Source organism: Oncorhynchus tshawytscha, linkage group LG26 (assembly GCF_018296145.1).
Source record: "Oncorhynchus tshawytscha isolate Ot180627B linkage group LG26, Otsh_v2.0, whole genome shotgun sequence".
Taxonomy (NCBI): domain Eukaryota; kingdom Metazoa; phylum Chordata; class Actinopteri; order Salmoniformes; family Salmonidae; genus Oncorhynchus; species Oncorhynchus tshawytscha.
The window spans coordinates 15,427,308-15,448,068 of NC_056454.1; the positions used below are offsets into that span (position 1 = coordinate 15,427,308).

General features: G+C 40.7%; 1 protein-coding gene across 8 annotated transcripts in view; it reads left to right on the top strand.

The window, feature by feature from the left end:
- The window catches only part of stxbp5l (syntaxin binding protein 5L), a 219,727-nt gene that overhangs the window by 106,637 nt on the left and 92,329 nt on the right, over positions 1–20,761 (top strand). For all 8 annotated transcript variants that reach the window (XM_042306775.1, XM_042306778.1, XM_042306776.1 and 5 more), the window contains exon 4: positions 7,806–7,906. In XM_042306775.1, the coding sequence (XP_042162709.1) occupies positions 7,806–7,906 (101 nt within the window). The remainder of the gene's footprint in view (positions 1–7,805; positions 7,907–20,761) is intronic.

Sequence of the window (20,761 nt, forward strand, 5' to 3'; positions counted from 1 at the left end):
CCCAAGCATACTTCCAAAGTTGTGGCAAAATGGCTTAGGGACAACAAAGTCAAGGTATTGGAATGGCTATCACAAAGTCCTGACCTCAATCCCATAGAAAATGTGTGGGCAGAACTGAAAAAGTGTGTGCCAGCAAGGAGGCCTACAAACCTGACTCAGTTACACCAGCTCTGTCAGGAGGAATGGGCCAAAATTCCCCTAACTTATTGTGGGAAGCTTGTGGTAGGATACATGAAACATTGGACCCAAGTTAAACCATTTAAAGGCAATGCTACCAAATACTAATTTGGTGTATGTAAACTTCTGACCCACTGGGAATGTGATGAAAGAAATAAAAGCTGAAATAAATAATTCTCTCTACAATTTTTCTGACATTTCACATTCTTAAAATAAGTGGTGATACTAACTGACCTAAAACAGGGAAATTTTACTTGGATTAAATGTCAGGAATTGTGAAAAACTGAGTTTAAATGTATTTGGCTAAGGTGTATGTAAACTTCCGACTTCAACTGTACATACACAGCGCGTTTATTTTCTACATATATTTGACTCATTTTAACATTGTGTATGCGTATTTATTATTCAACACATTCTTACCTGGGATTTGAACTCACAACCTCTTGATTTATTTAATTTCGATATTCTTGCTTCGCCACCATGTCTGTGTCAGTAACTGATTTCCCCTCCATTTCTACACTTTGGACTTCAAAGTAAATCTCAGTTTTGATTAAAAAAATATACTTAAGAAAATACTATTATACTGTATTCATCAGTATGATTCAGGAGTAACATCAAAACAAAATAATATGCCCCACCAACATTAGACAACTACACAATTTCACATTTGAAGTGTTCCAAAAACACGTCTTCGCATGGGAAATGTCATGTGAAGTGTTCCAAAAACACGTCATGTGATTTTCCACATGAAAAATCCTCACTTTCAATTACGCTTAGATGCTCTTATTGCACAAGCTATTACAAACGTTTCCTGTATTTTTTTAATGGTAAGTTACCAGCTACTGAGTTGTAGTGAAAATAGTGGAAACTCCTTTCATTAATGTGTTTCTATAGCTGAACTGTATTTTTTTCTCAATACATATACAACAACAAATTGTATTCAGGAAGTAGGACACAGAAATTAAAATTCTAATATTTTCAATACCGGAACATTTGGTTGACTTTCTGAACTGACTGGAACTTAAATGGAATTGACCTCCTCATTGGTTAGCACACTTGGGACACAACCACACCTGATCTTTTAAATGACAGTCTCATAAATAACAGCAAACTGAATTTGCTGCTTTGCCACCAGGTCTGTGGCCATGACAGAAATTGGCCAGAGATTTATAAGCAAGAATGCATTTCTACACTTTACTAAAAGTTACCCGGAATCAAGTCAATAATTGTGCGATTATCTGACAACACCAACTAAAAAGTAGCAGTGCTCAGGGACACTTGACATTAAGGCTTAGATTCAATCAGATCAAGCATAAACATGCGATAGCCAACACCCACATAGCTGGAGTTTAATGTGACATTGTACCTGCTACACACCTTTTATAGCAAAGATACATCCCTTTCGTCTAAATGACAAACAACAGATGTGTGGAATGGATCACAAGGTTAGGATTTGATATATGAGAAATGAGTATCCCCCAGCCAGATAGCATTTGCTATGAAGACTGTTCTTATAGTTTGGCCCCTAAGACACGGCCCTGCCTGTCCCTGGTACTTCACAGTACAGAAACACCAACTCATTCTATGGCATAAATCAATTGTCAACTCCAGATACCCTTATCTCAAGTAAAACCCATGTCCTTGACCGCACGCCTGGACGAGCTCACTGAGGGGAGTGAGCCTTTAATTTAAGATACACTATCCTAGGATAGGTGCAACACAAAATATGACATACAATGATTCCAGACACTATCCCACACATCCTGTCTCAGACCTTATCTCCCCCAAGGCCGAAGGAGGTAGTGACTGGCACACAGACATTGTGGAGACAAGTAATTGGTTCCCCACATGGTTTGTAATAGGTAAAGATACATATCCACATATGTTAACTATGTTCCCTCCTGTCCTCTTCTCTTTCTGATATTCTGCATAGCAACAGGGACATGTGATAGACAAGCCTGACCTCTCCCCTCTCTGGGCCCCAGGTGACAATGGCCCATATGAGGGAGGAAGAGCAACTGCCAACACCAGAGGCCTGTCACGCCCTGACCATAGAGAGCCCTTATTTCAGGGGTGTGACTAGGGGGTATTCTAGTTGAATATTTCTGTGTTCTAGTTTATATTTTCTATGTTGGTGTTTTGCATGATTACCAAATAGAGGCAGCTGGTAATCGTTGTCTCTAATTGGGGATCATATTTAAGTAGCTATTTTTCCCACCTGTGTTTGTGGGATATTGTTAAGTGTTTGTGCATGTGCACCACGTTTAGTTGTTCGTTTATTGATATATTTTGTTTTGTTTTGTTTAAGTTTCTCTTTGAATGAAATATGTGGAACTCATCATCCGCTGTGCCTTGGTCCCGTTCTTACGACAGCCGTGACAAGTCAGAAGGGATACATGCTAATAACAACAGTTCAATAGTTCAATCCTATAAGCATATTATGCAGATAAGACATCTTAATTATCTATGTTACCGAGCTAATTCTGATTCTTCCAACACACTAGGCATCAGGATAGATAATAAACAGTTGCAGAAGGGTATGTGATGAGTCAAAAGAGTTAGTGCAAAGAGGGCCAATGCAGATAGTCTTGGGTATTTATTTGGGGCGGCAGGTAGACTAGTGGTTAGAGTGTTGGGCCAGTAACCGAAAAGTTGCTAGATCAAATCCCTGAGCTGACAAGATAAAAATCTGTAGTTCTGCCCCTGAACATTTAAACCACTGTTCCTAGGCCGTCATTGTAAATAGGAATTTGTTCTCATCTGACTTACATAGTTATTTGTTTAACTATTTAGTAGTCTTATGGCTTAGGGTTAGAAGCTGTTTATGGTCCTGTTGGGTCCAGACTTGGTGCATTGGTACCGCTGGTATAATGCCAGGAGACGCTTGTGGATTTGACAGCTCAAATGCAATTCCACCTCTGACACTGCCAAAACAACCGCCAAGCGGATGTCCGCCAGCACAGGTCTGATAGTGTGCATGAATACTCTGAAGATTTGAACTTGCAACCTTATGGTCTGAGTGTATTAATGTTTCAGCAGTGCCACCAGATGGTTATTTGTTACCAAGAGCATACAGGATCTCCACACACTTGTAAAAAATAACAGTAAAATTACAGTGTTGTTCCCTGGAGTACATCAAAGTCAAAAGTACCTTTTAGAGGTATACATAGGAACTCACATGGTTCTGATTGGTACCTTTTTAGGGTACATGTGTGGTTAATCTAGTATAATGGTCATTTCTTCTACCCAACATGGAATATCAAGCTGCATTCTTAACCATGAGGGAGGTGGGAATTTACCAGTTGTGTCGTAAATACCTGTTGGGATGCATTAACGTGATTTGAAACCATTGGGAAACGTCAATTGGCAAATGGCCAACAAGCTGCGTCAACCATAAACTAAAAGTACAGCTGTCATGCTTGTCAAAAATGTATAGAGTTCAAAAACCATATTAATAGATTGCTTTTTAAAATAATGTTTTGTCGTTCCAGTTAACTGCCGAAAAAATAGTTATTGAGCTAATTTCATTAGTCGGTGATGTCATGTGGGAGAAGTTGAAGCTCAGGGATGATAGACGTGTTTCCCACTAGAAATGACCAGCTGGAGGGTTGTTCAAGCTGATTTTTTTCCAGTTGTAAATTCCCACTTCCCACTTGGTAACAAGCGTAGGCATTTGATGAAATCATTACTGCACTTTGAAATGTAGGTGGGGAAAATGTGCTGATGCGGGCTCATTAGCATATTTTGTAGCATGGTCTAAAATATTTTGTATTTGTGCCGACTGTTAGTGGAAACACAGTTTAAGTGCTTTTATCATTATGTTGAACAAGGTTGAGCAAGGCTTTTGACATGGTTAGTTATGCAATCTTTGTTAGAATGTGTGACACTGTTAAAAGGTTAGCGTGCATTTTCCAGTAGAACCTGGTTCACGAGAAGGTAATGTTCCATTTTCAATAGTTTACTGTTAATTAGTTACAAGTGGGTTATTGTGAAATTCACACTTACTGTACCTAATGCATCACACTCATTGACCTGAAGGTCTGGTAAGAAAGTGAGTATTACAATTACATGGTGACTAGCTAAAAAATGAAATATATTTTGATGCTTTGGTGTCAAATACACTGATCAAATAAAATAAAAATAAAAAAATATATATATAGCGATGCTCCCCATCCAACCTGACAGAGCTTGAGAGGGGCTGTAGAGAAGAATGGGATAAACTCCCTAAATACAGGTGTGCCAAGCTGGTAGCATCATACCCAAGAAGACTCGAGGCTGTAATCACTGCCAAAGGTACTTTAACAAAGTACTAAGTGAAGTTTCTGAATACTAATGTAAATAAAGGTATTTATGTTTAATACATTTACAACAACAACAAAATGTTCTCGCTTTGTCATCATGGTGTCGATTGATGTGGGGAAAATCATTACTTAATCAATTTTAGAATAAGGCTGTAATGTATTAAAATGAGGATAAAGTCAAGGGGTCTGAATATATATTTATATATGCACTGAGGGTACAAATCATTTGGAGCGCTTGCTCTTTCCATGACAGACTGACCAGGTGAAAGCTACGATCCCTTTTGATGTCACCTGTTAAATCTACTTCAATCAGTGTAGATGAAGGGGTGAAGTCAGGTTAAAGAAGGATTTTTAAGCCTTGAGACAATTGAGGCATGGATTGTGTATGTGTGCTACTCAGAGGGTGAATGGGCAAGACACAATATTTAAGTGCCTTTGAACGGGGATTGGTAGTAGGTGTCAGGCGCACTGGTTTGAGTGTGTCAAGAACTGCAACACTGCTGGGTTTTTCACACTCAAAAATGTCCTGTGTGTATCAAGAATGGTCCACCCCCCCCGAAGGACATTCCGCCAACGTAACACAACTGCGGGAAGCATTTGAGTGAACATGGGCCAGCATCCCTGTGGAACGCTTTCGACACCTTATAGAGCAGTTGAGGCTGTTCTGAGGGCAACTATTAGGAATGTGTTCCTAATGTTTTGTACAGTCAGTGTATATTAGGGCTGGAGAACTGAGTGTACAAGCTTAAAGTTTATGAACAGACAACATTAACTAAGTTATTGTGACTTTTACATGAACTTACTGACAATCAGTTTCCAGTAACTTCTGACAACAAGTTGCCATTAAGTTACTGGAATATGCACAATAACCTCTTCACACTTTAGCTCATTACTGACACATTCTCTTGTGAAGTTTACTGAAAGACAGTATCAAAGAAAATGTTCTCTACTTGCATTAGCATAACCAAACACTTAAACAGCTACAACACTTCCACTAACGGTTGTTCACATATTTGACCACGCCCCCCAAATATGCTAATGAGACCCACCAGTACATTGCCACCACCTATCAAAGCCCAGTGATGGTACCTTATTTTCAAAATATTGGGTAGCAACCAAGAGGTTATGTGTTCAAATCCCATTTAAGCCCTAAGTTTGGTCACCACAGTAAACAATTATACAAGATTCTTATATAGCAGCATACTGTAATGTCATAGAAATAACACCTTCAAGTTGTTTTATATGTTTATTTATACTGTAACTTTAGCAAAGTGCAGAAATGTATTATTGCCAATCTGTTGTGAGGTTGAGTCCTATGTACAGCAGCATACTGTTCCTTTAACATTAACACCTGAATTAATCTATAAACATACAGTAACTACACTGATCAAAAATATAAACGCAACATGCAACAATTTCAAAGATTTTACTGACTTATTGTTCATAAGGAAATCAGTCAACTGAAACAAATTCAAAAGGTCCTAATCTATGGATTTCACATGACTGTGAATAGAGATATGCATTATTAGGGGCCGGGATTAGGTGACCAGTCAGTATCAGGTGTGACCACCATTTGCCTCATACAACCCAACACATCTCCTTCACATAGAGTTGTTCAGGCTGATTGTGGCCTGTGGAATGTTGTCCCACTCCTTTAATGGCTCCACGAAGTTGCGGGATATTGGTGGGAACTGAAACAAGCTGTCATACATGTTGATCCAGAGCATCCCAAACATGCTCAATAGGTGACATGTCTGGTGAGTATGCAGGCCATGGAAGAATTGGGACATTTTCAGCCTCCAGGAATTGGTTACAGATCCTTGCGACATGGGGCCATGCATTATCATGCTGAAACATAAGGTGATGGCTGTGGATGAATGGCACGACATTGGGCCTTAGGATCATGTCTCTCTGTGCATTCAAATTGCCATAGATAAAATGCAATTGTGTTTGTTGTTCGTAGCTTATGCCTGTCCATACTGTACCATAACTCAACAGTCAATGTGGGTCACTCTGTTCACAAAGTTGACGTTAACAAACCGCTCGTCCATATAACACCATCTACCTTGTACAGTACAGTTGAAACTGTGATTTATCCATGAAGAACACACTTCTCCAGCGTGCCTGTGGCCATCGAAGGCGAGCATTTTCTAACTGAAGATGGTCTAACTGAAGATGGTTACGCCGTCAAACTGCAGTCAAGTCAAGACCCTGGTGACGACGACGAGCTCGCAGATGAGCTTCCCTAAGACGGTTCTGACAGTTTGTGCAGAAATTCGTTGGTTGTGCAAACCCACAGTTTCATCAGCTGTCCGAGTGGCTGGTCTCAGACGATCTTGCAGGTGAAGAAGCCAGATGTGGAGGTCCTGGGCTGGTGTGGTTATACGTGGTCTGCGGTTGTGTAAACCAACACTTTACATGTTGCATTTAATATATTTGTTAAGTATACATGTAGATGTACCATATTATGACTGTAACTAGACATAAATATTCAGGGGACCATGGCTCTTTAAATGTTATTAATGTAAATTATGTCTTTAAAAGGAAAATATTCAAAATTACCGTTGACACCTGGGTTTTCTCATGTGCTCAAATGTTGTCACGCGTAGTTTCATGGTATCACGTTGAAATTTTGCGTCCCCATCTTGTCACATTTATTGCACATTCATTTCACATAAAATCATATTCTGATACATATGTTGTCAGTCACGTGTAGTTTTGTTGTTATCACGTGTTGTTTCACATGTTGCTTAACAAGTTGCCACGTTTTCACATGAACTTCACTTTAAATCACACAAGATCACATGAGATCACACAAGATCACATGAGATCACACAAGATCACATGTTTACATTTGAAATTCATGTGGTTTTTCCATAAGGGTTCCGTCTTCCTCCCACCTTTTGAAACTGATTTGCAGTTATTATAAGTAGCATTCCTTGGCAGGAGTATGCAGTAGCTCAGGGGTATGTATTGATCGTAGTTTGTTAGACAGTTCGAGAGTCAGAGTTCATTATGAGTAGCATTAGTCCCCGGTTTACATAGCAGTGATTAGCATAGTAATGATGGAGTCAGTGTACCAGGGTTGGGGTCAAATTGAAGGCAGTTCATTCAGGAAGTGATTTGTATTTCAAATTCAGGAATTGAAAAATGTTTTTGAAATAAATACGGTTTACTTTTCAGTTTATTGAGAAGTCATAAAAAAAATGTAATTCATTTTTTTCCATAATTTAGTTATTATTATATTTCCTGAATTGACTGCCTTCAATTCGAATTGACCCCAATCAAGTGTACTGACTGTGTTCTGTTTGTTTGTCTCACCTTCAGGGGGCGCTGGTTACGGCATGTGCAGATGACACGCTACACCTGTGGAACCTTCGCCAGAGACGCCCAGCCATCCTGCACTCGCTTAAATTCAACAGGGAGAGGTAAGTACTCTACGTGCGGTAACACATTCTCACACACACACACACACACACACACACACACACACACACACACACACACACACACACACACACACACACACACACACACACACACACACACACACACACACACACACACACACACACACACACACACACACACACACACACACACACACACACACACACACACACGACCTTGCATCAAGGCATGCATCTTTTCTGTTTGACATCTCGTGGCTCGATGAGATGGATTCTACTTCAAGGCCAGAGTATGCCCAAATATATTCAAGTTAGACAGAATAAATCTACATGTCCCAAGGTTCACCGTCAAAGTTCTCAAACTATACTCAGAGTTCAGCAAAAGCATTCACCACAATGCTGAATGTCACAAACATCAACATTTCCTCATCTTTCAAAACGCTCTGGGTGAGCATTCACACATTTTCTGCATGACCCTGTCTGGCCTGAATATGACAGATGTATTGTGTAGGTGTATGCTGTGCAGAATGTGGGAGCATGGTGGAGTTTGTGCTGTCTGGCTGAAAGGGTTCATTCATCCTCCCTTAAGCCTTCCAGGCAATAGAGGTGGATGGGGCATAGGGAAGAATCAGTCATAGATACTGTAGTGAATGGCGGAAGTGAGTAACACCCTAGCAGGGATTAAAACCTGGTTCGTCTCACCCCAATATTACCCTAGCCATAACAGGCGTATGAAGGGGTAATTCAGGAAAAATATTGGTGTGAAAGACTATATTCTGTTCTGAAATCTGATATTTTGTAGTTTTGTAAAATGTGTAAAGTTTTATGGCCTCTCCATCTATTTTTCTTTCAACAGTAAATTGTATGCAGACACCGATAAAATATCGGAGCAAAGATTTGAAAAGATCCTAAATGATTAACTGACCAATCTCACGACTCTCTTGTCCTGTGGGGCAATCTTCGGGTGCAGAAACAGGAAACAGAAAAAAGCTAACTCAAAACACTTTGTACATGTTGTTTGAGTGCTTGAAGAAGAGAGAGGGTAAGGGATGCTTTGGAAGGATCTGTTTTTGTGTGTTGTGAAGGTCTTCCTGCGTGAATATTTGAAAAAGAGAGAAACAGAGAGATCCTTTGGGAAGATATTTTGAAGGTCTTTCCCATTTCTTTTTCTGTGACAATGAAAAATGTCCTAACCTTTGAAGCCCCATCTAAGAAGAAGGTATGAATGATAGTGTTGTGAAGCTTTCATTATATGAGTATTCTGCATGTCTTCCCTTACAAAAGAAAAACACTCACAGCAGGATTTGAGTCCCTGGCGGCGTAGTGTGTTACTGATGGTAGGCTTTGTTACTTTGGTCCCAGCTCTCTGCAGGTCATTCACTAGGTCTCCCCGTGTGGTTCTGGGATTTTTGCTCACCGTTCTTGTGATCATTTTGACCCCACGGGGTGAGATCTTGCGTGGAGCCCCAGATCGAGGGAGATTATCAGTGGTCTTGTATGTCTTCCATTTCCTAATAATTGGTCCCACAATTGATTTCTTCAAAGCAAGCTGCTTACCTATTGCAGATTCAGTCTTCCCAGCCTGGTGCAGGTCTACAATTTTGTTTCTGGTGTCCTTTGACAGCTCTTTGGTCTTGGTCATAGTGGAGTTTGGAGTGTGACTGTTTGAGGTTGTGGACAGGTGTCTTTTATACTGATAACAAGTTCAAACAGGTGCCATTAATACAGGTAACGAGTGGAGGACAGAGGAGCCTCTTAAAGAAGAAGTTACAGGTCTGTGAGAGACAGAAATCTTGCTTGTTTGTAGGTAACCAAATACTTATTTCCCACCATAATTTGCAAATAATTCATACAAAATCCTACAATGTGATTTTCTGGATTTTTTTTCCTCATTTTGTCTGTCATAGTTGAAGTGTACCTATGATGAAAACTACAGGCCTCTCTCATCTTTTTAAGTGGGAGAACTTGCACAATTGGTGGCTAACTAAATACTTTTTTTGCCCCACTGTATGTTGGTCAGTGACCGTTGGAAGAAGTACAGTGAAAAGAACAGTGAAGTTAACGCTCTGTCTCCTTATTTATCTTTTTTTTGTAAATATAGAGCTATTTTAGGCATTGAACACATAACTACTCTTCTACGTTAGAATGAGATTGAGTGTCTGGAAAGAACTGCACTGTTAGAGTTAATCAGTTATTAACTCAAGTTAGAGTTTTGGAATTTTAGTGCACAATTTTTTCATTGCATTGTTTGAAAACGTTCAGAATACACTGAAACAAAATTGAAAATACATCATCTATACAGTTAAAAGCAACAATGCGATGTCAAGACAAGTTGATAAATTTACCTGATTTTGCTCAGCGTTACTTCAGACAAAATCTAAACTGCAATATTCTTGTAATTATTTTTGTGTAAAAGAAATCTTAGATTTCAGGTCAGTTTGAGCAAATTCTGAATTTACGATTAATCGTGATCCAACGACATGGTGACATTTTGTGTTCATTTCACGTTGAATTCACATTAGTTGGCAACTCAACCAAATGTAAATCAAAACTAGACGTTGAACTGACGTCTGTGCCCAGTGGGTAGCTACTTATATTCCTTCAAGGTTACCCTCGGTATCAAAGCAGATAACAAGATAAGAGGTATGTCATTCAACCCATCTCCCTTACCGAGAATAGTGGATGTCAGTTTTCAATTAACAGGTCAAGGGAACTGCCACATTGAAGGTGGTATAAAAGCTCCATTTACACACAAGGTTAATTGTTGATAACGTACAATGTTCACAGGAGTTATGGCTGTGTTTGAACAGCAGTAATTTATATCTGAAAGTGAAATACATTTCAGGAAGGACTTGAATTGAGTCACAACCAGCCGCTCACCACCGCCACATCTCAACACACAGGACCAATAAACCTTGAGAAACAACAGACAACACTTCTAGATTCCACTGAAAATCCACCAGAAATCCCTCTGCAATGTTAATCTAGGTAACAGTATCTTTAAATCATAAAGCTACTTTGTGCACACTCTTTAAAATGCCAACGGTTTAGGGGTATGAGTGTGATGGCCTCCTTAAATGGCCAGTAAAATGCTACATTTAATCCCTTTTAGGCCGTGACAGAGAAACTTCCTATGAGTCATGGTGTGTCTCAAGGGTCCAATGTTGAACATTTAGACCAAGAGTCAGACCCGAGAGGCTCCTGAACACTTCAACACCCATAATCCACCTGGGTGGCCATTTTTCTCTCAAATCGACCAAGTAAACTCCAAACACTACAGTCCCCAGAAAGGTCGTGCAAAAATGCTGGCTTTGTCGGAGCCATTTTGGGTCCAACCCAATAGCTCAGATATGGTCTTACTTAGTGGCATTCTAGCTGAATGTTTTTGTGTAGTGTTTGTCAGCCCTGTCCGAGGGTCCCTTTGTGTGTGAGTGATGTTTAACACTCACTGATACCCCATGTGTAGGATTAAAGGGATGGAAAACCCTCTGGCAGACAACTCTTTCTTTCTCTCTATTTCTGTCTCCCTCCATTCCCATATCACAGAGAGCCAGACAGGCCTAAACCTTTGCCTAGTAATTGCCATTAAAGTCGTTTCAACCTGAGGAATTGAATTACCTTTCCTGGTGATAACTGCAGTCCGTGTGACGTGGGGGAATTGCAGAGAAGGGGGGAAGGAAGGTGTTTTTAATAGATTTCCACTAGCCACCCAGGTGGGAAGTGCATGGGTTGCAGAATTGAAAATGTCCGGGCATGATCATTCCCATCACCCTCATATAGTACAGTTTCTGTGATGGCACTGATTATTTCTGGTATGACGCCAGTGTTTTGGGAATTTTCACATCATGCAGATGCTCTTCACTTGTTTGTTTTGATTTCAGTAACAACATCGAATCAAATCAAAGCGTATTGGTTGTGTACATAGATCGGAATAACAGATGTTAGTGCAGGTGCAGAAAACTGCTTATGTTTCTAGCTCCAACAAGGCAGTAATATCTAGCGATGCAATAAACAACAACAAACAACAACAACAACAAAAAACACAAAAAAACAAACAAGAGATTAAGAAATATCAGAACCAGCAATATCAGAGTCTGGAATGTATATTTACGTATACACGGAGTGTACGAAACATTAGGAACACCTTCAGAAAATCCTCAATTTGTTGGGGCATGGACTCTACAAGGTGTCGAAAGCATTCCACAGGGATGCTGGCCCATGTTGACTCCAGTGCTTCCCACAGTTGTGTCAAGTTGGCTAGTAGTGGATCTCTACTCCGAATAGCTCGTTCCAACTCATCCCACAGATGCTCAATTGGATGGAGATCTGGTGACTGGGCAGGCCACTGCAGTAAGCTAAATTCACTGTCATGTCCCTGGAACCATTCCAATCCTAGCCTTGTGGCATGGAGCATTGTCCCATTAGTTTGTAGCCCAAACGGTTCGAACGTTACCAAAACAGCTGTTGGCACATTACCGGTATGGACTTCAGATGAGTCTCCTGACACTTGTGGGGGTCGTAAAGAAAAAGGGAGATACGGAAGTGCGACACTGGCGGATGCGGTGGATTGATCCTACGTGTTTTGGTCATCGTTTCATATGACCAAGAAAACCTTCTGGACATCAAAACAGCGATTACTAACCTTGATTTGGATGAAGATTACTAACCTTGATCAACTGAAGAACTGTAATATGTTTCACCGAGTCGTGGCTGAACAAGGACATAGAAAATATAAATCTAGCTGTTTTTTCTATATATCGGCAGGACAGAACAGCTGCGTCCGATAAGCTGAGGGGGGTCTCTTTGTCAACAACAGTGTCTTGTGGTAAACCGTGGGGTGTTGAGCGTGCAGAGATCGACATAGAGACAGGGAGGCTTTAGTCCGCAAAAACAAATTTACTAAAACAGAAAATAACTCTCTTAACTGGTGTCTGTCTCTCTCCCTTCTCTCCCGCAGTGTGCCATCGTGCCTCTTTTATTTAGCCTCCACGGCTGGTTGGCACTTTCCTCTAATTACCTCCACTTAGCTGTCCGTGTCGGGGTGCCCAGCTCCCGTATTCCCAGCAGAGGGAGCCAACGTCGCCTCACGTACCTCCCCTCTATTACCATCCCCCAGGGTAGACCTCCTGGGATACCACAGTGTGTACGATCCCTGATTTAAGGAAGTCTTGAGGTTCTGCCCGCCTGAGCTAGAATCCCTCATGAAACTATAGACCACAGTATTTACCAAGAGTGATTTCATCTATATTTTTCAAAGCCATCTATTTACCACCACAAACTGATGCTGACACTAAGACCGCACTCAACCAGCCATATAAGGCCGTAAGCAAACAAGAAAATGCTCACATAGATGTGGCGCTCCTATTAGCCGGCGAAAAAACTTTAGATCACCTCTACTTTACACACACAGATGCATGCAAAGCTCTCCCTCGCCCTCCATTTGGAAAACCTGACCATAACTACATCCTCTTAATTCCTGCTTACAAGCAAAAGCTAAAATAGGAAGTGCCAGTGATGTGCTCAATATGGAAGTTGTCCAATGAGGCGGACGCTAAGCCACAAGACAGTTTCGCCAACACAGATTGGAATATGTTCTGGGATTCATCCGATGGCATTGAGGAGTTTACCACATCAGTCACCGGCTTCATTAATAAGTGCATCGACAACGTACTCCCCACAGTGATCGTACGTTCATGTCCTAACCAGAAGCAATGTATTACAGGCAACAGCCGCACTGAGCTAAAGGCTACAGCTGCCGCTTTCAAGGAGCGGGACACAATATGAACGCTTATAAGAAATCCCTTTAGCTCTCCAACGAACCATCAAACAGGTGAAGCATCAATACAGGATTGAGATCAAATCCTACGACACTGGCTCTGAGGCTCTGCAAACTATCATGGATTACAAAGGGAAACCCAGACACGAGCTGTCCAGTGATGCCTCCCAGATAAGCTAAATGCCTTCTACACTCGCTTCGAGGCAAGAAACACCGAACCACGCATGAGAGCACCAGTTGTTCCGGACAATTGTGTGATCACGCACTCCGTAGTTGATGTGAGTAAGACTTTTAAAAAGACGGATTAGCAGGATGCGTACTCAGAGCATGTGCTTACCAGCTAGCAAGTGTCCTCACTAACATCTCCCTGACCCAGTCTGTAAAACCCACGTTTCAAGCAGACCACCATACATAGCCTCTGGAAGAAGGAGAGGGTTACATACTGCTATATCGGTCTCCTAATACAGAAAGAGTGAAGGCCCAGTGCACTACTTATTATTAATTTTTGTATTACTTATTTATTTCAGATTTTTCAGGGGGTGCTGCAGCATCCTCAGCACCCCTACTTCCAGCTATGCCACCACAGTCCCCGTGTCCGAGAATGCCAATCTAACGTGTCTAAATTACTTTCTCCACGTGACACTCAGTTCTGTAGCCATAAAATGCTTTGAAAGGCTGGTCATGGCTCACATCAAAAGCAACATCCCAGACACCCTGGGCCCAATCCAATTAGCATACCGCCCCCAACAGATCCACAGATGTTGTGATCTCTATTGCATTCCACACGACCCTCTCCCTTCTGGACTAAAGGAACGCCTATGTGAGAATGCTGTTCAAATCAAATGTTATTTTATTTATCACATGCCAAATACAACTGTAAAATGCTTACTTACAAGCCCTTAACCAACAATGCAGTGCAAGAAATAGAGTTAAGTTTACTTTGTAAATGTTTTCTTAAGTATAAAATAAAATAAAAAGTAACGCAAAAAAATGACAATAACATGGCTATATACAGGGGGTACCGGTACCAAGTCAATGTGCGGAGGTAAAGGTTCGTTGAGGTTCATTGACTACAGCTCATTCAACACCATAGTGCCCTTCAAGCTTATCACTAAGTCAAGGACCAGGGGATTAATACACCTCCCTCCGCAATTGGATACTGGACTTTGTGATGGGCCTACAGGAAAAGGACTACATGGACTACAGGAAACTGATGCTGAGCACATCCTACAAAAGCGTGATCTATTGCCCAGAGTAATAGAGGACATTGAAGCCCTCAAGGTAGGAATGGATTACAGCAACAAATTAATGGAAGAAATAAGGACTAAAAACAAAATCTTGAAAGGCGACAGTAGACTCCCTACACTCAACGACAGAGAAACTCCTGAGTGATAACACTCAAATGAAAGCGGAGCTACTTATACTTCTATCTTTTTATTAGACTGGAAGTGAAGGAGAATGAAACTTCTGGCAACATAAGAAAAGGTGAAGGGATTTTCATGAAAACATCATCTTAAAATGTCCAACAAACAGGTGAATAAAATTGATTTCCAAAGGGCGCATCGTTTTGGTCGAAGGGTTCCCCAGAAACCCTGGGCCATTGTTGCTAGACTATCCCATTACAAGACGAAGGTGGCCGTGATGGAAAGGGGTAAGGAGTTGAAGGGCACACCATTCTCTATCAACGAACAACTCCCCCAAGGAATAAGAGAGATGACACATCCTTTATTCAATTTTTTTTAAACAGAGCAGAGAACCAGAATGTGCGCTTAGTATTGGATAAACTGTATGAAATCAACCAGCTCTTCGGGGACTCAAAGTTTACAACGTGGCCTCCTAAGCTAGTTCCCAATACACAGAATTACACAACACTACACATTACCACTCTACACCACACTACACAAAAACCACACTACAGCATTACAGCATTACACTACACTACACAAAAAAAAACACTTATTCTCATCAACCTTTGGAAAAAACTGTTGTTGGTTTTTGGCTCCATTAGGCTACTAGGCCTCGAAAAATCCATAACGGGCTAGGTGCCCTTACACTCCTATAAACTTATTTTGGTATAGCTCATTCTTACTTATTCTTGAGTCTTGGACAATGCAGATGTAGATTCACGTTTGAGATAATCGGCAAAAGAAAACAGGTGATGATAGGCGGACTTTTTTACAGGACTGCACAAGCCTTAAAATGTTAAATAATGGTTTGGTGTTTATTCGTATTTGATCTAAACTGAATGTAAGGATCGGAACATAGTTATATTGTGGCTACTCAGATGTGAATCGGAACGAATAGTTTTGATGTATTGACTCATTTCATAAGGTTATGATACAATATAAAAAAAACGTAAAGGATTTAATATAATAATGTGCTCCGACGCACATCGGCAATCCGTTAGGCCCATGGTCACCAGGGTCGGTTGAATCCGCCTGCTCACGGCTGGTAAATCAAAACAAACTATTGGTATGCTAAACGAAATTGGTAAAGCCAATAGTAACTGGTTTAAGAAAGTACGTTTTGCCTAGTCATCGTGGGGTACTGTGTGTAGATTGTTGAAGAAAAAAACAACATAATCAATTTTAGAATAATAAAAAAAATGTGGGGAAAGTCCAGGGGAATACTTCAGCAATACTTTCCGAAAGCACTGTATATGTCCATAAAAATGATGTGAGCTGATTCATGATTTCGACTGGTTGAGTCAGACAAATGTTGAAGAGACAGACAGTAAGGTCTGTTGTTGAAAACTACATTTTAGTCGAAAAGAAGTGTGAGGTAATGTCTAGATGCTTTTCATAGTGGAGACCAAGTTTTTGAATTGCTTGATTGGGCTGATGAGACAGTGGATTGCACACTCAGATGGAACAGAGAAAAAAATAGCCATTTAACGTCATAGATTTATCTGGTGGTAACTTGTGGCATAGAAACTGTCTGGAATGCGGTTTTAACCAATCAGCATTCAGGATTAGACCCACCCGTTGCAAAAATGTGGATGATGTACTATTTTTAGTGTTGTGATGTATAAATTGGATACCAATCATCAGTTTGGGGAAGGCCCTTTCCTGTTTCAGCATGACATTGCCCCCGTGCACAAAGCGAGGTCCATACAGAAATGGTTTGTCGAGATTAGTGGGGAACACAGGGGGCTGTTGAGGGGCGAACGGCTCATAATAGTGGTCCAAACGGCACAAATGGAATGGCATCAAACACCTGGAAACCACGTCTTTGATGTAGTTGATACCATTCCACTGATTCCGCTCCAGTGATTACCATGAGCCCGTCCTCCCCAATTAACGTGCCACCTACCTCCTGTGGTGTGATAAACTTGACTGGCCTGCACAGAGCCCTGACCTCAATCCCATGGAACACTGACTGCGAGCCAGGCCTAATCGCCCAACATCATTGCCTGACCTCACGAACGCTCTTGTGGCTGAATGGAAGCAAGTCCCTGCAGCAATGTTCTAACATCTAGTGGAAAGTCTTCCCAGAAGAGTGAGGTCTGTTATAGCAGCAAAGGGGGGACCAACTCCATATTAATGCCCATGATTTTGGAAGGAGATGTTCGATGAGAAGGTGCCCACATACTATTCGTAATGTACTGTATTTGTAATGCTAGAATATAACAAGGATGACATGTGAGCACATTTCTTTTGATATTTTTTTCTCTTCCAAATAGGCAACGTGCAAGTAATGAACATTTTAAGAATGGTTCTTGTTTTCAATTTCTTTCTCTCGTTTTACTGACATTCTGATCTAATGAACTGAACGAAATGGTCCGATATGGCTTTCCTTTGTTTTATTTGACAACTGACAACTTGCAAAGTGAGCCGATAATGAGCAGCTGTATACAGACTTGGTGAGATATACTGTACATGGAGGAGGCTTCATCAAGCTAGTCATCTTGATTACTTTCCTGTAGCCTTCACGCTAGCACCAAAAGTAAAAACGTATTGATGGGGGCAAAATGCAGTCGGAACCCTCAAATAACTGGCATCCACATCACTCTTACAGAATTTCCACATATAAGCAAAGCCTACTGGATGACAACCTGTTTTTAACCAAGACAAAGGATTTTTACAACTGACTTTTTCCTGCATGAACATACGTACAGCAGATCCCCTTGTAGTGTAGGACATGCAAATCAAAAAAAATCTGTCAACAGAGTTCATATTATTAACAATGAAATAGAATAAATAACAGTAGAGATAGAATCTTCAACATAGAAATGGAACCAAAAAGAATTGACAGAAACTTGTTACAAATGACTGAGTCATCTATGATTCACAAAATTATATTTTGAAAGAGGAAGCAAAGTAATTTAAGCATACATTCTCTTTTCAGTCTCCTTCCATTCCCACTAACTGAAGTTAACTGTAAGGATTTTTTCCCTAATAATAGTGTAAAATTAAGAGCTGTACAGAGAGACTTGCACGAGGGCCAAATTGCAGAGGAGGAACTTCTAGATGCAATTAAAGCCTTTTTAGGCCATGGAAAACTCCAGGGCTGGATGGCATACCAGTTGAGGTACAGTATATGAAACCTTTGATCTACTCAAATATCCACTGGTAGCATGTTTCAACCACTCCTATAAAAATGGTAAACTTTCAGGTACTCAGCAATTATTACTGAAACAGGAGCCAGGTGGTATGTGTAAAGAGCTGTTCTATCTAAAAAACTGGAGGGCCCTTACAGTTCAGTGTTGTGATGCGAAAATCCTAGCAAAATGCATAGCACATAGAATTAAAAAGGTGTTGTCGGATATTATCCATCCTGATTATTTATCCTGATCATGGAAGATACATTGGAAATAATATAAGACAAGTACTTGAAACAATAGAACACTAAGATAAATCTAGGAAAGAAGGGCTGGTTTTCGTAGCAGATTTTGAAAATATTTTTGATAAAGTACTACTAGAATTTATATATAAATGCCTGGACTATTTTGATTTTGGAGAATCTCTTAAAGTTATGTATAGTAACCCCAGGTGTAAAATAGTAAATAATGGCTACTTCTCAAAAAGTATTACACTGTCAAGAGGAGTCAAACAAGGTTGTCCACCGTAAGCATATCTATGTATTATGGCCATGAAATGTTTGCTATTAAAATTAGTTCCAACAACAATATAGAGGGGCTAGAAATCCAGGGCTTGAAAACAAAGGTGACTCAAATTCCCTCTTAAATCCAAAATCTGGATCCTTGCACAGCCTCATAGAGGGGGGAGGATGATTCTAAGAGCCTGTGACTGACAGTGGTCTTAAAAATGATTACAACATTAGGTACATTTTTTCAATGTTAAATTATTAACCTATCATCATTAATATAATGTTTTGTTTTCAATGTACTAATAAAATGAGCGGTTTCTTTTTTTTTTAATTACTTACTTTACCAAAAAGTAAACATCCAGAGAGCCTCTGTATTGACCCCCCACCCCCTATTTACATGAAATGGTTCGGTCCTGCCCCCTGCCCCCTGCACAGGAACAGTACTTGCTAGCAGCGAATTGCGAGTGAGGAGTGTCGGTGGAGCATCATGTCTCAGCTTCCTAAAGAAAAATCTGGCTTCCAGAAACGAAAAGAAAGAAAAGAAGGACAGGAGAGAGAAAAGAAAGGATGACAGTATGTCACCCAATGTTTCAGAAAGGAAGGTGGGTGTCGTCTGTGAGTGGTGGAAATGAACCTGATAGCTTCGTTCATGGTGAAATAGGCTGCTTTTGCTTCCCTAACATTAGTTACTTAATATCTTCACATAAAATGTTGAGTATTTATATTTTGCTCCTCTTTTAGCTGATATTTAATCAATGCAGGGAAACTTTTAGCAAGCTATTCATAATAAATCAGTTGTCCCTGCCCCTGCCTGGTGCCAGGCCTAACAGATGCAGCTTCAGGTTCAGTAGCCCTGTCTCCCCATACCCCTGAACCAGCCCTACTCCCAACTGAAGAAGGAGGTTAGCAGCATTGTGTTGAATGACATGACATTTGGCATAATTGCAGGTACTGTAATGCATTGAGGACAGGAGTGTATCTCACTGCCAAGTGAGATACAAATCTCACTTGGCACAGAGGCAGCCAATATCAGAGTCTTAAAGGAAGAGATGCAGGCTCTTAGAAATGGATGGGAGTCTCTCCTGTATGAGGCAACACTGATTGCTATGCAAATGAATGTTGCACCTCAATTTAGCAAGGAACACAGCCACCAGAGGAAAAGATTCCATGATGAGACCTCTCAAGAGGATTTTTTTTAACCTTTATTTAACTTGGCAAGTCAATTAAGAACAAATTCTTATTTTCAATGACAGCCTAGGAACAGTGGGTTAACTGCCTGTTTAGGGGCAGTACAACAGATTTGTACCTTGTCAGCTTGGGGATTTGAACTTGCAGCCTTTTGGTTACTAATCCAACGCTCTAACCACTTGGCTACCCTGCTGCCCCAGGATACAGCTCAGGACAGTGCAGCAACGGTGTTTCAGAACACAGTGTTTTTTACTGCTATGAACAACATAAGTGACTTGGATACAAGGTTCCACACTACTGTAAACATTGTAAAATCATTTTCTGCTGTTCTGAAAGTTGGCCAGATTAGTGAGGATAAAGTCCCGTCTGTGTGCCAACCACTGATCATGGAGTATTCCAGAGATCTTACACCTGAGTTTCGACATGAAGTAAGACACCTGAACACTGTATATTCTGCCACTTTCCCCCCTAACTTGTCCCCGCTTGGCCTCCTGAATGCAATTTGTAAGATGCAGTTGCAAAGCATTTTTGGAGAAGTGTGCGTTGCTTTACGTATATTTTGCACACTACCTGTGACTGTTGCTGGTGGCGAGAGAGCTTTCAGTAAGCTAAAACTGATCAACTATTTTAGGTCCACTATGTCCCAGGACAGGCTTTGCAATCTTGCCATGCTGTCCATTGAAAGTCAGTTAGCTAGAAAGCTGGACTTCAAAGACTTGATCAAGAAGGCTCGGTGCTGGGCTCTTGGTGAGTAAGGCTGAGCAAGGGCCAGTGATAACTGTTTAATGGCATGGCTATGGATATTGGATCACTACATCACTACACTACATGGCTATGGATATTGGATCACTACACACATG